The sequence below is a fragment of the Ananas comosus genome, linkage group 3 (genome assembly GCF_001540865.1).
Source record: "Ananas comosus cultivar F153 linkage group 3, ASM154086v1, whole genome shotgun sequence".
In the NCBI taxonomy this organism is placed as follows: Eukaryota; Viridiplantae; Streptophyta; class Magnoliopsida; order Poales; family Bromeliaceae; genus Ananas; species Ananas comosus.
The window spans coordinates 9,948,297-9,965,677 of record NC_033623.1 but is presented as its reverse complement, the minus strand read 5'-3'; the positions used below and the strand labels follow the sequence as shown (position 1 = coordinate 9,965,677).

The window sequence follows — 17,381 nt, the reverse complement described above, 5'->3', positions numbered from 1 at the left end:
ATTACAATAAATTAAATTTTGACGACTAAGATATCACATCCCTCATAGTTTGAGGATCAAAAGTGTAATTTATCCATATTAAAATGTACATTTTACACTCTTATCGTCCAAGAACTATCAATTCCCTACTTGTCACATTTTTTTTTTTAATAAAAACTATTTAAAATTTTATAAACCCAAGAATAGGAGAGTATAAGATCTACACTCCCTTTTCAGGTGACACCAAGTAGAGTTTTTCAATTTACCATTTTACCCTAATAAAGTACTTGCAAAATTTAGGATCTAAAAGGTAAAACTTTAAAATTTGAAGAGTAAAACGAAATTTTTTTCAACATAAATTGCGGTGCACAGCACCCGGTGCATCCATTATATTTCGACTTCCCGGACTCTTTAGTCTTTAATCCCTTTCGGCATCTTCTTCGTTCCGTCATCTCCCCATCTCTCGCCCAAATCCGAAACCCTAGCGACCGAAAAATGCCCCCACGCTCAGCGAAGAAGACGGCCGTGGCCAAGAGGCGAACGCGAGCGTCGGCAAGGCCGAAGACCGCGTCGAAGCCCTCGCCGTCTCCAGAAGCAGAAGAAGAGGTCACCAATGGCGGTGGTGCGGTGCAAGCGTCGGTGGAGGAAACGGCGGAGGAAGCGTCGGTGGAGGTAGAGGTCCCGCCATTAATGGCTTCTGTAGAAGAGGTGAAGCCTCTGGTTTCGGAGGCCGGTGAAGGGTTTACAGTTGTCGGGGTAATTGGGCAAGAAGAAGAGGCTCCGACGCAGGCTCTGGAAGATTCTGTGATGGAGGAAGCTTCTGGAAGAGATGAAGGGATTGCGGTGGTGGGGGAAATTGAGCAAGAAGAAGAGGCTTCTGCGCAGGCTCTGGAAGAACCGGTGGTGGAGGAAGCTTCTGGAAGAGACAAGGTTGCGGCGCAGGCCGAGAATGAATTGGTGGCGGAGGAAGAAGAAGAGGATCCATCAATGGTGGAGGAGGAGGCGGGGCCGGTTGGAGAGCAAAAAGAAGATGAGGAGGATCCGGTGGAGGTTGAGGAAGAGGCTGTGCAGGATGGGGAGCAAGAAGATGAAGGGGATGAGGATCCGTCGGAGTTTGAAGAAGAGATAGCGCCAGATGGGGAGGAAGAAGAAGACGAAGAAGAACCTTTGGAGGATCCACAATTATTGGATCGCGCTGAGGAAGGTATGTGATTTGGTGGATTACTTTGTTTTATCAATTGAACATCTGTCATTTTCTTAGGTAATAAGCATGATCTTTCTAATTAGAATTCTTCAAAAGATAACTTGACGTAGTAGTATGATATTGATTTTATTGTGCCAAAATGAAATTTCCTGATTAATCCTTCAAAACTGGCAAAATGATTTAATCATTATTGATTGGACGTGTGAAGATGCATTGGCTATCGTAGAAAAATCCAGAGATTGAGGTGTGGTGGATTAGATGAGTAACTAGCAATGTACCTGGCTTTACAGCAGGTACAATTTGTAAGTTCTTAATTGTATTTATGAAGTATATATAATATTACATAGCATATAAAGTTACTTAACAGAGTCAAATAGAAGTATCAACTTTATACAACCATTCAGCACATATATAGACAGCTGATTCCAAAATATAAGTATTTTCTAAATCAATTACTGTGACACTGGCACAGCCTGTACTGCTCTGCCATACTGCCAGTGGTGCGGCACGGCACGGCATGACTCAGTGGCGCGGGGAGTTTCAATATCAGCAAGTCTTCCGTACCACAATGTTTTTTTATTAGATTTTATGAACAAATAGATTTTAGAGTGTTTTAATATCTGTAGAGGCTATAAAAATAGTTTATGCATTATATCTCACACAATTTAGTACAAATAGAGTTATAATTATCTTACTAATAGCTTATGTATTATGTCTTACACAATTTAGTAGAATAGAGTCATAATTATCTAACTAAATAAAAATCACTTAATATATATTATGAAAGTATATGCATGAAATCAAACCAAAGTTATAATTGGATAAAAATTTGTAGCGTAATACTACCATGGATAACATCACTAGATCTAAAATGATAAAAGAAATTGGACAAAATGTTTTTATTTGTATTTTTCTTCACTAAATGTTGGTCTTATAATGCAATGGAACCTACTAAGCTCCAAATGTGATGCAGCAAATAAATCTCGTTTTATTTTTTAATGCAATTTTCTTTTATTTTGTAGGTTCATGTTTGATTCGGACTTAAATCATTTAGTTTAGTTGATTTGGTTAACTCAAACCCTTTTCTCCAATAAACAAAGAAACAATCCCAAAAAGGACCTTTGTAATTCCCCAAAAAAAAAGACCTTTGAAATTCCCAAAATTGCTTCATTTTCTATGCATGACTCTTGGGTGACCGTGTTGTGTTGAAAATGAAAAGACAATAATTTATTATCAGAGGGCTCTGAACACTATTAATACATGGTTCTTGAAGCCTTAAGGGAGATATAATTTGGATGATAGAAAATTCTATTCTTACTCTTTATCCTTGGTGTTCTACTTCCCTGTGAGATCATTGATGCTTCTTCCTTGCGCCGAGATCGTCTTCTTCCTGGACTTGATCGTTGTCGCTTATTCCTTGTGACAAGATCAGCTTCTACTTCTACCCCTCATTTTCTTCCAAGTTACTATCTCATCTTCTTTTTCCCCATTGCAAGTTCTACCCGTGGTGTACTGCCCTCCTCGTCGATCGTGGATCCCCCGCAATCGTGTGAACGGTGCATTTTTTGTATCTCTCATCTCCTGATATTCTATTATTCCCTTTCAATCTAGCCTTCCACCATTACCAACCATATTTGCCAAACAACCAAACTTAAAGCTTTAAGTCCGATAAAGCCGAATTTACCTTTTGGAACTATTATATGTATTTTCAGTTGGTTGTTATTATCTCATATATTGAAGGTTTATCATCATCTTAGTATTACTTCAATTCGATTTTAATTTTTGTCTTGCTGAAATTTTTGCTTCCTTGCTTAAAGTTCATCGGAATTGATAAATTGAACCTAGTTTTACCTTTAAACAAAAGCAAACTTGAAAATTCAATTTTGGCAACCTCTCGGTTTGCATCAAATGTTAGTATATTTGCAAGATCTACATAATTTTTAAGTATGAAAACACTTGTCCTAAAGCTTATCTCAAATTAAAAAACTCAAAAAGATCCCAGAAAATGTAAAAACCCATTTTGTTGGTACGGTCCATGTGCCACACTGCCTTGGCACTGGGCGGCACGGGCAATTCTTGGTAATACGCTTATTTTTTATGCCATTTTGTCCATAAGATACATCACCTCTTTTTATGTATTTTGCTTCTCATTATTTTAAGTGTTGTAGGTCAATTCGTTGAATCTAGCAAACAAAATAAAAATTGCTATCTTGTCAGGAATTAATGAAATTGTGATAAAATGAAACTTACTTACCTGGTTCGTAATCTTTTTCTTGATTGGATTTCTGATTTTTTTTTTTTTTTTTAATTTAGGAGGTATGTGAAGTAGAGGTAGAAATGTTTGAACTACTGGATTTAAGTGAAAAACTGTTTAGTAGCACAAAAGAGAGAAAAAGAATAGAATTCTAAGAAATGACGAAACAAAACTTATTAACACAGTATTAACAATTCATATGTTGATTGTTTGAATTTTTGATAGAACTTGCGGATGGTAATTAATGCTCCAAATCCTCTATATAAAGATTTTAGTAACCTTGAAAAAAGATTGTCGCTCCATAATTTCGAACATTAATCATCACTTGGAAAGTATGTTTAATTCCAAATGCAACTCAAACCGGCCCAACACCGACATCAAAGAAAAAAAAATCAGCCCAACAATAACATATAAAGAAAAATTATATACTAAAATCTATGAAGAATCAACAACATAGAGCTAAAATGTTCCTTATTCAGTAAAATGTTCTCCCTAAACCCCCAGTCGCCATCAAGATAGCACACTATAGCAAATGACTAGAAAACGAAAATAATAAAGAGCTATTACGATTAATTGTACAATAGGGACTGAAAAAAGAACACAAAACTATTAAAAAAATAATGAAGCAACTGGACAATTAAGGGCTTAAAGCCAATGCAGCTCACATCGTACTTTGAATATTGTCTTATTTAAAAGGTCTGCTCACCATTGAGATGCTTATCATGTGGATGGCGCGCCAAACAATTCCAAACCCTACCAATTTAATAATAGTAAAATTGACACTAGCATAACTTTTTCTTGTCGTTTGATGTGAAACAAACATAATTCAATGCACAATTTATCTTTCCTTAGAAGATAATATTTAATATTTTTCAATCCTTCATTTTCTAAATTTTATCAAGTTGTACGAAAAATTAAGGAGAAGAAAAAAAATCTTCTAAGGAACAGTAACATAAATTTTATAGATAAACTTGGAGGGGGGAAAAAAAGAACTATCAGAGATAGTGGTAAAAAAGGGCAAAAGTTTGTTCTTTTGGTTTTAGATAAAGGCAGCACGCTACCCGCTTCATTCATTAAGCAAAATGAACTGAGCTACAAAGTTGAGATAGATAGGCCTCGAGCAGGGCCAAGGACCTTAAAAAAAAGGCCAGATGAAAGATCGTTTCATAGGTGTGTAGAAGTTCTATACATAGGTGTGTAATAGCTGACCTTTTATTACTTCTTTTAATTATCAAAAGAGGTAAAAAAAAATTCCAAGCATGACATGTAGCCGAACAACTTTTAGGTGCCAAAAAAACTTTCAGGTGTCAAAAGGAACATAGTTGTAAAAAAATCCAAACTACACTTGGCAAAGTTTAAATCCATGAAGAAAGCACTTGGCTTAACGCAGCCATTCTTAATTTGCATGCATCTAAGTTGACTATTGTTGCTCTATGGTTGACCGCAAAGAGAATAAAAAGGGAAAACTCCACACACACACAAATAGAGAGAGAGAGAGAGAGAGAGAGAGAGAGAGAGAGAGACATTGTTGCCTCGAGCTAGTCTGCAGCACAGACGCCGTGTGGGCAGTGGCACACAAAACCATGTTGGGGTACATGCCAAGGGTGGCCATCTTATCGAGGAGTGTGGCGGCAGTGGGACTACCGAGAGAGTGAGCAAGGAGGACGGGATGTAGGAAGTGGTGTTGGAGCGGCATCCAAAGTAGAGTGTGCGGCATACAAGGGTGAGGGGGGCGACGGAGGGTGCCAAGGTCGGTGGCATCGGCGGCGCAATGCCACTGGGACTGTGTCATTTAGGAGGCGGTGTTTCGGTGGCATCCAAAACGAGGAGTAGGGCAGAGAAGTGGGTGGGGGTGGCAACAGTGGTGGTGCATCGCCAAGACGGCACTGCCTTTTAAGGGTAGGGCCCATAATGTGCTCCCCCATACCACACACAGAGAAAGAGGAGGGGGTGAGGTTGGGGAGGGAAAATGCAAGAATGTGAGGAGAAAGAGAAAGACAAGGTGGGGGACCTATTATGCATAGAGATAGAGGGGGGGAGGAAGGGAAAAGAGACAGATGGAGGCTTCTCTCTGTGATAGAGAGCGAGAGAGAGAAAGGTGAAAATCAAGGTGAGAGAAATCGGGGAGAGAAATGGGATTTACTTTTAGGATTGTAGAGACCTACAGGCCTCTATAGAACATGATAAAATATTGAGACTTTTACATAATTGCTGTACTCACCGAGGTCATTTTCGTCGAACTACTGTAGACTTGTCGGCATTTGACTACTGCTCCACAGTGTTTAGTATACAGTAATAGATTAAACATGCAGCTCAATTTAAATGGAGAATAAAATAGATTTAGGAGTAGGAACGTTAGAAATTAAAAGAAAAAACAAATAAAGTGAGGAGATACATAGTGTTGTGCATGATCAAAGAAGTGAGATTCTAACCTATGTAGGTTTCACTATACCTGTAATTGCATGATGCGGGCTCCTTTTTATCCCTCTTTGGCTCTTTCTCTATACCTATGTTACCATGTAAGTCTAGTTATTAAAGAACTCTTTGTAATTTCTATTACATTGCCTTTCAAATTTAAATTCTTATCAGTTGATTTGCTGATAATTGTGGCCATCAATTAAGTAGCAACAGTATAATATAGAAGGGAGCAGTTGATTAAATCTATGTTGACATGATGATAGAATCGTTAATCAATTGTAAATCATAGGATGTTAAATTGGATAGGATGAAGGATACATCATGATAGTTTTGTCAAAATTAGTTATAAGACCAAGCAATGATAGAGAAATCTATAACTAAGACCAAGCAATGATAGAGAAATCTCTGAAGAAAACTTTGGCATAAGATGTAAGAGTTGCATTTTATTATACTGTTAACAGAAAATCAAAAACATAAATGCTTATTCTAACAAATTTGTTTTATCATTTCCAATACATCTCTGGGGCAAGCTCATATACATTGAGTTTCCCTATACATATATCATAGATTTTTACTGAATGTGACATTGGATCTATAAATTTCAGTTTTGAAAATAAAAGCTATCAAATCAGTAGTATATGAATCATATATTGGATATTGTAATATTGTAAGATACTAGATGAAGTAGTGATTTATTAAAAACCATCAATATATTTCGTAAATCAATTTGTTTATGAGAAAAGGTCAAGAGTCTTTGATTTTCGTTTCAGAATAAATTGTCCAACGCTAATTTTGGTCGATGTCTCTTCACAATAATCATGATGGAGAAAGCACCAATTCAAATGGGATAGGTTCAAAATGGTGTTACTCCATGGACTGGCATTATAAATCCTCCTATTTTCATCTATTAAACAGTATTTAAGTACTTGAAGTACTTGGAAAATCTGTTTCAAATTGTCAAGTAGCAAATATTTCTTTAACACATTGATTATGAGTTTTTAAATGGTAAAATGAATAAAAATTCGATATTTTAGGTACAATAGTGCCCAAGGGCTTGTTTGTTTCACCGAAACTGGAATTTGGGTTGAAGTGGAGTTCAGGTGAAAACTACTTCTCCGCTGTTTGTTTTCATAATTATGGAAATGAAGTTTCTTCAGCTCTGATGTTTGTTTAGCAGGAAGTGAATGATGAAAAACTATAATTTATATATAAATAATAAATAACTTAATAAATAATAAATTATAATATAATAAATAAAAATAATATAATTATATTCCTATATAATTAAAAAATTCAATCTAAACGACTAAATTGTTTTTTTATACGTAAATTATAAAAATACAACAATAAAATTATAAAGCAAAAAAAAATTGTACTTCACTAATTAATTATCATCATATTTTAAATATGCAAATTAAATAAAAGAGTAATTAGTACCATAATTAAATATATTTAAATATAACTAGCATTATCCATTGTATTCTTTTATTATTTTTTTCCTTCACCTCTCTTCACCGTAATTGACTTTGGGCTAGGGTGGGCCGAACTCCGAAGTCAATTACGCTGTTTCGGATAACTGGAGTTTCGACCGTATCTTTATTAGGGCGAACCAAACGACAAAAGTGATCGTTCATGGCCGAAAGCAACTTCACCCCTCTCTACTTTCACCTAGGGAAACAGGCTCTATCTTTGACGAATCGGAAAATAATGATTATTATTTTGAATCTTTGATACAAGACGACGTAGAGAAAACAAATTTTCACCCTTTTTCTTGTGTCGTCTTGTGTTGAATAGAAGATTAGGAATAGTAGTAGTCCTTCCCATTTATTTTGGTCCTTCTGTACGGGAAAAGCCCTATATAATAGGCTAGGAATAAGTGTTGTTTAGATCAAAACAATTCTTAACAAATGTTTCTTCAAGCATTCGCTAATTTGATCCACATCCAAGTATTATCGTTCTTTGATATAAATGTGAATATGAGTAACAATTTATTGTGCAATTTGTAAGCATGAGATAAAAGGTTGGAGTGGGGCAAAGGATCTACCTTTTTGCAGTAGATTTGTGGATATTTCCCTCTTACCGTTAGCTAATAATTCTCAACCATTTTAGTTGGTTGTACTTGTCCATTGATGTAAGGTCGTTGCTCATATAACCTTGCCTATTTATAGTCCGATAAAAGTTTACTTTGAAAAATTACATCAGTTACTAGTTAAAAGTCACTATCATTTGACTTGTAGGCAACATGATCAAGTTGGGTCTAGCGATTCAATAATTTTCATATGGAACTTGAGAAATTCAATCTTAAATTCTTCTCAATTTTAATGGTGGATAAAATGATATTGGTGGATAAAATGATCACGTGAGATCTTATGCTCTTAGAATTGTGTCAATCAAAACTGAGCGTGTACAGTCTGTCTCTTACTGCTATTCTTGGTGTTCGGAATTCATATGTATGGACTGTTTTATCTGCTACTTTAATTTCCTTGGATGGAATCAAAAAATTTGAAAAAGTTGATGATGAACTATCTTAAGGTCTTGTGATCCTTGGACCGCATGCTTGGGATGTCGAATTTTCCATCTGACAGCTCCCTTGTACCTTATACGATCATATCCATTCTCAAAGATGTTGAAAGCAAAACATCAAAACCATCTGATATTACTTTTGTAAGGGTTGTTCCATTCAATATAATTTAATCCTTTATTCATTCAGTGAGTCATGTTTCAAGTTTGGCTAATCTTTATGTTTTGAAAGTCAAAGTTTGTTGGGGAGTCACTTTTCTGGTTATATGTTACATGTAGATGAAAAACCCAAAATTATCATCATAATTGAAGTATCCAATGCGTATTTGATGATCTCCCTCATTTTTGCGGGGCTTGAAGCGGAAGATCCCAAGTATCACTGCTTATTATGCTAACTGATCTCAAGCCTTTTCCTTGGTGTGTACTCGAAAGAATTTATATAGTTCTAAAGTGGAAGAAGAGTAGATTTTCAAAGAATTCTTTTTCCTTTCTTGCACTCCTTCAATAACAATATGCCAAAGTTACTATGCATTTTTTTATTCTACACCCTCATATACCTTTAACATCCGGCCTTTTTACGAAAAAAAGGATCAGAATTTCTCATATATGTTATTCAGATGGCGAAGAAGTAGCTGAAAAGAAGTCTATGGTAGAGGGGAGTGACGGTGCTACTGGAGGTGATGCTGCGAAAGATCAAGGTGTCGATGGCTTGAATGATGATGATGACAGCGGAAGTGATGATGACGATGCTGAAAATGAGGAAGTTGACCCCTCCCTTTATATGCATGAACAAAGACTAGAAAGGAAAAAGAAGGAAGCCGATATTTTTATTGGTGGGCTGGCTAAAGATGCTGTTGAGGACGATATACTTGAAGTCTTTGGTGCATTTGGGGAGATTCAATCTGTTAGAATAGTTAAAAGCCAAACAACACAGAAAAGCAAAGGTTTTGCTTTTATTCGATATGCTACCGCTGAGGCTGCAAATAAGGCTCTCACAGAGCTAAAGGACGGCACTGAGGTTCAACCTAAAACCTAAAGGCCTTTATCTTGATCTCTTGGTTCTTGATGTTAATCGAATGATCTATTCATCGTGTCCTAATCATTTTGTGCAGGTGAAAGGTAAGCGAGTTGGGATTTCTGCTAGCCAAGATAACGACACCCTTTACTTGGGGAACATCTGTAAGAGTTGGTCAAAAGATCAGGCATGGAGCAGAATTTTGGTTATCGACTTTATAAATTTGTTCTAGCACTTGATATCAATAAATATTTTTTGATTCTTTTATAGCTGTATAAATTGCTGTCAATTTGTGGTGCATTCAGGTGGTTGAGACTTTAAAAGGATTTGGGGTTGAAGGAGTTGAGCACCTACTTTTGCCTGATGATCCGAATAATGAAGGGAAATCCAAAGGCTTTGCTTTTCTTGAGTTTAGTTCGCATTCAGATGCAATGGCTGCATTTCAGCGCTTAAGAAAGCCGGATGCTGTACTTGGCTGTGAAAGAAGCGCGAAAGTTTCATTTGCACAAACTCCAATAAATCCAAGTGAGGAACTTCTATTGCAGGTAAATAATATTTTCGTGTATCAGTATTACATTCTCCTTTTTTCCATGTTGTATGTCAGCCATGAAGTCCTTTCTGTATATTTGAAAGCAGAAAAGTTTATCCATGATAAAATAAAATTCTATCTTGTCTGCAGGTAAAAACTGTATATATTGAAAATGTTCCTGCTTCTTGGGATGAGGGCACAATAAAAAGGTTCTGTGAGCAATATGGGAAAATAGAGAAAGTACAGGTTTTTCGGAAAAACCATACGGGTAAAAAGAAGGAATTTGCTTTTGTCGAATTTGCTTCCCGTGAAAGTGCTCTAGTTTGTGTGGAAGGAATCAACAATTCCCAGATCGGAGAAGGGGATGTAAAGGTAATGCATTTTACTCTGAGGCTTTTACATATATGAACTGTGATATCATCTGTTTACATACATATATTAATGAAAGTTTGAATTCTTTGGTACCCTCCTGAGAGCTCATCCAAGGTAGGGGAAAAAGTTTTTCAAAGTGGGCCATTCTCGTAAATATAATGGTATACATGTTTTTTGAAGGGCATGTATGAAGATTCAGATTCTGCATATGTAGAGATCTAAATATGTAATATTGTAGGGGTATATATATGTAAACATCTCTTTTAATTTAGTTGATTTGTTATACTCTTTGTTCTGTATGCAAGTTATCTGATAGTTGTTTCTGGATTCAGGTCAGTGCTAATCTTGCTAAGCCTTTAAATAAAGGACGGCTAGCTAAACAGGGTATTCGAGGCGGATTTAAGATCCGGAAATATGGAGAAGCCACTAACAAAACTGGTCCGCCAAAAAAGGTAAACAATAAGAAGTCAAAAGCAGTTCTTATCAAGGAGAATGCTTATCCCAAAAAGTTTGGAAATAAACCATCTTCATTCCAAAGTAAAGGAACTAAGAGAAAAAATGGTCCACCAATGGCAAGGCCTATTATTATTAGAGATAAGAAACATGGAAGGAGGGGCTCCGACAATTTCAAGGAAAGGCCATTGAAGAAGTCACGTGGAAATCGTAAGTATGCATGGCAAAGTTTTAGAGATTTTACATGTATAACCCTAGAAAACTTTCTTTTTACATATGTAATATCTTTTTATGTGCATATTCCCGCCAAATCTGAATGTTAATATACGTACTTCAAACCTCTTACTTACAGTAATGCTCCGTTTCAGCACTCCCTCATAAATTCACTCCGACTTTAGGATACTTTTGTAAGAAATTGAACTTTTGGGCGGTATAAGTGCATGGTCAGGAATGTAAATAGACGAGTCCCAACTTTTTATCATAATCTGCATAATTATGTTTTGTGGCAAGAGAAGCTTATATTTGGAGTTTGTTGTTTTCCCATTACAGATGATTTTCGACCGAGACCTTCCAAGGGCTTTGGTAACCAAAGAGTTGGCTATGCAGGACATCCAACTGTACATCCAACTGTACATCCAACTGTACATACACCTAGATATGCTACTAATGCAACTAGCTATAGTGGTTATGGTCATGCTGGGGCGTCTGGATCTAATTTACATCATTCTGACCTTGTAAATGTCCAGTACCCATCCAATTTTCTATTTTGTTAAAATTCCATTGCAGCTATCATTTATACTTTGTTGAGGGGCATGTACATATATAAACATGCAAGCAACCTATTCCCATAAGTGCCACTGTAAAATCTGAATTTTCAGATACGCCCTATGAAATGTTATCATTTGTTGAGTAGTTATCCAATTCTTCGAGTAAATATGGAAAAAGTTTTTTTGAAAGTCACACACACACCCACATACACACACCCACATACACACACGATTGTTAAGGGCAGATATGAAAGTACAGATTTTTCAGGGAATATTAATAAATATATAATTTGCAGGTTATATATGCTGATTTTTCTTTTCCTTAAAAAGCTTGTATTGATTATTAGTGCATCTCAGGAACCTCATGCTGGATATCTTCCTGCAAGAAATATACCTACCAATTATGGCTATGAGCAGAGAAGGTATTCCTTTTAATTATCTTGTTCTACTTTTTTTTTTTTCAAAAAAATAATTTCACACTATATCTTTCTAACTGTGATAATGACTAATTTGGTTCCTGTGTATTCTTTCTTTCTCTCGTCAGACCCAGTACTTACATTAGCCACCAAAGGGGCGGTGCGGCATTTGCTGGAGGTAGCATCAAAACTATAATGAATTCGTTTTCTTTCTTCTCGTCTCTGACAAGATATTTAACTCTTTTGCTTGTAAATAGAAGTCTTTCTTTGGGACAAAACAGAGGTCTTAGAACATGTAGAACTTTATTTGACTAATGAGTTTATCCCTTGATAAGCCTCCTTAGATCCTCCTATATGGAGTGCATTATCATGGTTTTTTTATTTTTTGGTTAATCCTCATTAGATGCAGTTTTCACCATATAAGATATTTTTTGAAATTCTGTGTGTACTTATTCCTTCATTGTGCTTCTAAAAGCAACATTGTCATAACAGTGAAAAATGGCTTTTTTGTATGATTATTACCTTCATACACCTATTTGATACTGCGAATGCGTAACTTGTGGAATTGACAATTATTTTCATTGATTTCATAGTTTTTTCGTCTGATTGATTTTCCCTTGTTCTGCGGCAGCACCAACTGTGACCCAAACATCCTATCCGGGGTACACAAACTACGCTGGCTATCAGGTTTGGACTTTAGGACATATTTACTTATGTTATTATTTAGTTGTCTTTTCAAAATCCTTTTATGTGCTGTGTTCTTGGTGATTATGTTGTATTCACCTAGCGATGGTAGATTTAGTCCACCCAGTATATCTATATGTGATAATTATTTGTAAAATTATCTTTTTTGATTAGAATTTTACGCTAATTCAGTCCACATTTTGCTCTGTAATAAGCACACTTGCATTTAAAACCAATAAAGACACTGTTTGGATGCGGGACATAAAGAGGACAGCTCAAAATTCCCCCCACTGCCAACAAGACAAAAACAATTGCATATGGCTATGGATTGTTTCTGGTCAAACTGGTTTATTCCAGAATAGCCTGAAAACTACTGTTCCAACCTGCCATTGTTTCTCTTCGTCCCTAGTCATCGCCAGAATTAGAATAGTTACCCAATTTTTACAGTTGTTTTGGTATGTAAACTAAACATCGTCTTAAGATGGTTTTCCTTCATAGAATGTTTTCAAACCAAATGCCAAAAGAGTAAAGTTTTCAGCATCACAGGTCACAGAATGATTTCTTTTTTGATCTTTTTTTTTTTTTGATGTATTTATATTCTGGCAGGCTGGTTATGCTTATCCTCCCCCCAATGGAGCTTATCCAGGAAGCAGCGGTCCATATCTGCCCCGAAGAGCATATTACTGAATAGCAAGCTGAGCTTCAACAATGCCGCACAAGACAAATGATTGGTTAGCACAAAGTGATGCGATCTTCTTCCACTGTTCGCGCAAGATCCTCTTCGTTCTATCAACTCAGTTGGGGTTAAGTGCCTGAAACCCTAGTGGTTTGGTTGGTGTGTGGCATTAGATATGGAAGGCAGTGGATGATCAACTTAAACCCCCTCTATTTATGCCACTTTCAGAACACAGGATTGATTAACTGTTCTCCTGTGAAATATGAAAAGAATCACCCTGCTTTTGCTTCAATTTTTTTTTTATTTTCCTCTTTATGTTATATATATTGAAGATAAAGAGCAAAATTCTGAAGCGATGGACATGTTTAGTTCATCCAAATTTTATTACAATTCTGTGTTTTCTAATACATCAGATGTGGACCTTTTTTGTGTTTTTGTGTTTTTTTTTTTTTTTTAATTTTTGTTTCTCGTTTTAAAAGATTTCACAGCTAAGAAGCTACTGTAGACATGACCTACATGAGTGTGTTTTTTATGCATGAATTTGCTTGCCGGATGTAATAGTAATGGTAGTCATACAAGTAGATTTACCTTGTCTTGTTAAATATTGTTGGGCCCTTCATCCCTCTAACTGTTTGAACTCTTAGATATGCTTGAATCGCAGAAAAGAAAAGAACAGAAAAGAACAAGTGTTAGATATGCTGAGACGTATCTTTTTTGTAAAAAGACTGCAGATCTCCTTGAAACTGTTTTTCACAGCTTACTCTAAACCAATTTTTTCCAGGCAGATTGCCTTTGCCTCCCCCACTAGCACTGGATGTGCCGCCGTACCATCGGTGGCACACATCTGCGCGGCGGCAGCATGCGCAGCCCCGTAGATTTATTTGCATCATTGATTGGCAAGGCAATTCTTGCTCTAATCAGAATCTTTTGCCCCTTTTCAGTCCCAGATGGTTAACTACAATGCATGCTTCCGCTCCCCTAGGGATGAAGATGGGTCAGATATGGATTCGGATAGGATAGTACTCAATCCATTTTTGTGTTGGGTCTGGATACGGATTCGGATATTGATCCGATACTAAAATTCAACTCTATATCTAGTAAAAACGGACTCTGATACCGGTTGAATGTTAAATAGATACAGATATGAATTCGATATTTTTTAAAAAATATATAAAACTAAAAGCAAAAAAAAAGGTATCAATATACATTAGACAAATATTTTAAAAATATGAAAAAAAAAAAACTTACAAAAATAATATTAGAAATAAATTTAAAGAGGGTGTAACATGTTGAAAATACATCAAAATCAGTTTCGGATTCGTATAATCCAAATCCGAATCTGAATCCGAATCGGGGCGGATAGTAAAATTTTAACCCATATTAAAAAATTTTCCGGGTCGGGTCAGAAATGTCCGATCCATTTACACCCCTGAGGCCTTTTACTTAGCGACAAGTGGGCATGCATAGTTGGAGGCAGCACTTTTAACGGTCAGCCATAGGTTGCCGACGGTTGCCATTCACCAAAGTGATTGGCGACTCAAATCAGTTTTGTCCTTTCTTCCAGTTTTCTTTGCCTTTTTTGTCTTCGGGGTCGGGGTCGGTGGATTTGTTAAATGCCATGAAATAATCCATGCTCTTTAAAATTTTAGATTGTTTTTAAAAATAAAATTTTTAATATTTATACTCAGGACTTTTTCTTACATCCGAATAATTTTCGAGTTTTTTGTATGCTCAAAACGTGAGATTGAATTAAACAAAAAAAAAAGAAAAATAAAGCAAGGAGCATGATAAGAATTAAAATTCAGACATTTTATTATGGCACTGCACTATGTTAAGTTATACAAAATAATATTATTTTCTAAAAATTTTAAATTATTAGAGAACTATTTTTTTAATATTTGTACTCAACTGATGTGGGGTGGAGCTTTCGAGCTACCTTGGGTTGGGGAAGGGATCTATTTAAAATATTATATGAGCATAGGTTGGGTTGGGGGCGTTATCTTTCATCTTCCCAATACTTTTACTAATAAAAAATTATCAGTAGAAAATTTCTCTCTCGATTATATCTATATTTATAAATATAATAATAAATTGAAGTCTCTATTTTTGCTAAAGTTTACCGTTTGGTTCGGGATTAAAAAAAAACTAGTTATTCCAGGGATAGAGTTAAGTTCAGGATTAAGATGATGTTAGAGTATTTTTATATTTAGTTGGGGGTTTGAGTTAGTTCAGGATAGTAAAAAATAATATTTAGCTGAAGTAGGTGGGATAAAAAGGATAGCGGGTTATTATGAATAGAAAATAGTATTTGGTTGGAGTTAGATGGGGTTAATTAATCCGGGATAGCCCATTTGAAGTAGGGTTAGCTAACCCCACCAATTTTTGGGATGTTTGGAAATAATATGGGAATTAAGGAGTTATTCCACCCCTTAACTCCCAACCAAATAGAGGCTTTCCTCAAACTATGAGGTGGATGACAGTTTAGTCCTCAAATTTTATTTAGTTATCATTTTTAGCTCAATACATGAAGTATGTGATATTTTAGAACTCATTTTAAATTATTGCAATTGAGTTTCACAATCTAATTTTTTTGAATAAGAAATGATGAATTATTAATATCGAGATAATATAATATTTTAATTATTATTGTATTGTCCGGTAGGATATTATTATAATTCAAAAACTTCGAAAACTAAAATACCACATTCCTCATATTTCATATAAATAATATATTAATGACTAATAAAGTTCTATAAAATTATCGAAAAATCAACTAAATTTTGAGCAATGATGCTATTAATAGCATCAAACTTTTTGAATAGTAATTTTTATTTTTTTTTTGACGATCAAAATTATTAAATATAACTAAGACAATGGAATACTCACAAATTATATATATTATTTAATATATACAATTTTATCGGTGAATTTAGATAATGCCTAGTTTATTTTTGATGTTGTGTTGAGAGAAGTGGCTCATAAAATAAGAAAAAAACTTCAAATGCCACCCTGTGGTTTCACACTTTCTCACTTTAGTACCATGTGGTTTAAACTGTATCAATTTAGTACTCTGTGGCTTCATTTTTATCTTTTTATTATCAATTTCATTAATTTTTTTCGTTAAATCAATGACAAAATTAAAACTAAAGGATATTAAAGTGAATATTCGATAAATCTAGACGGAGTAAGTTTTTTGTATATAATTTAATAAAGGGTAAACTTCAAATACTACCCCTGTGGTTTCACACTTTTTCACTTCAGTAGCCTGTAGTTTAAAATGTATCAAGTTAGTGTCCTGTGGTTTCATTTTTATCTTTTTGTCAGCTTTTTCATTAGTATTTCGTTTAATTATATATAAAAAAATTTGAGATACCACACTTAAATTTATCGAATATTCACTTTAGTACTCTTTAATTTTAACTTTGTCACTGATTTAACAAAAAAAATTAGTAGAATCGATAATAAAAAAGTAAAACTAAACCACATGACACTAAATTGATATACTTTAAACCACAGAGTACTAAAGTGAGAAAGTGTGAAATTACATGAATGGTATTTGAAATTTTTTCTTTAATGAAATATTAACGGAGAAGCCGAAGAAAAAATAAAAATGAAACTGCGGGACACTAACTTAATACACTTTAAATTATAGAATACTAAAGTGAAAAAATGCAAAAATATATGGATGGTATTTGAAGTTTACCCTAAAATAAACTAATGACTTTTTTTTTTTTCTATGCTATAAATAATTCACCCCAATAATTATTTTTTTTTAGTTTTTTCTTCCATTCTATTATTTGCACCAATAATGTAATAATAATAATAATAAAATAAATTAAAAAATAATAAATTTCAGAAGTCGACAAATAGCCCAGTGGCGTCTCCGTAAATTCTCCTAAACTTCAGGGGCACGCATTACCACCCCCCACGCGCAGAATCCGAGGGCCCCTAAGCGCGCATCCTCTACAACGCCAGTTGTATGCTTCTGTAATATATGCTAACGTGGCACAATTTCATTTGCTACTCCTGTACAAAGCATTCAAAAGAGAGCCACGTGTCCCGTCGTATTTGTTGTAAAAATGCGTTTATGTAGA

The 17,381-nt window shown here is 35.0% G+C and overlaps 1 protein-coding gene across 2 annotated transcripts; it reads left to right on the top strand.

Annotated features, from left to right (window-relative positions):
* Positions 400-13,722, top strand: LOC109707447 (nucleolin-like). 2 transcript variants are annotated; one of them, XM_020228701.1, is made up of 11 exons: positions 401-1,183; positions 8,993-9,393; positions 9,488-9,577; positions 9,696-9,935; positions 10,070-10,291; positions 10,624-10,954; positions 11,294-11,478; positions 11,869-11,933; positions 12,056-12,105; positions 12,559-12,614; positions 13,218-13,722. In XM_020228701.1, the coding sequence occupies exons 1-11, from the start codon at positions 475-477 to the stop codon at positions 13,296-13,298; spliced, it is 2,430 nt and encodes an 809-aa protein (XP_020084290.1). In that variant the 5' UTR covers positions 401-474; the 3' UTR covers positions 13,299-13,722. The 2 variants fall into 2 exon arrangements, 1 of the variants encoding a protein (XP_020084290.1); XR_002215493.1 differs by lacking the exon at positions 11,294-11,478 and having other exon boundaries at positions 400-1,183; positions 13,218-13,239.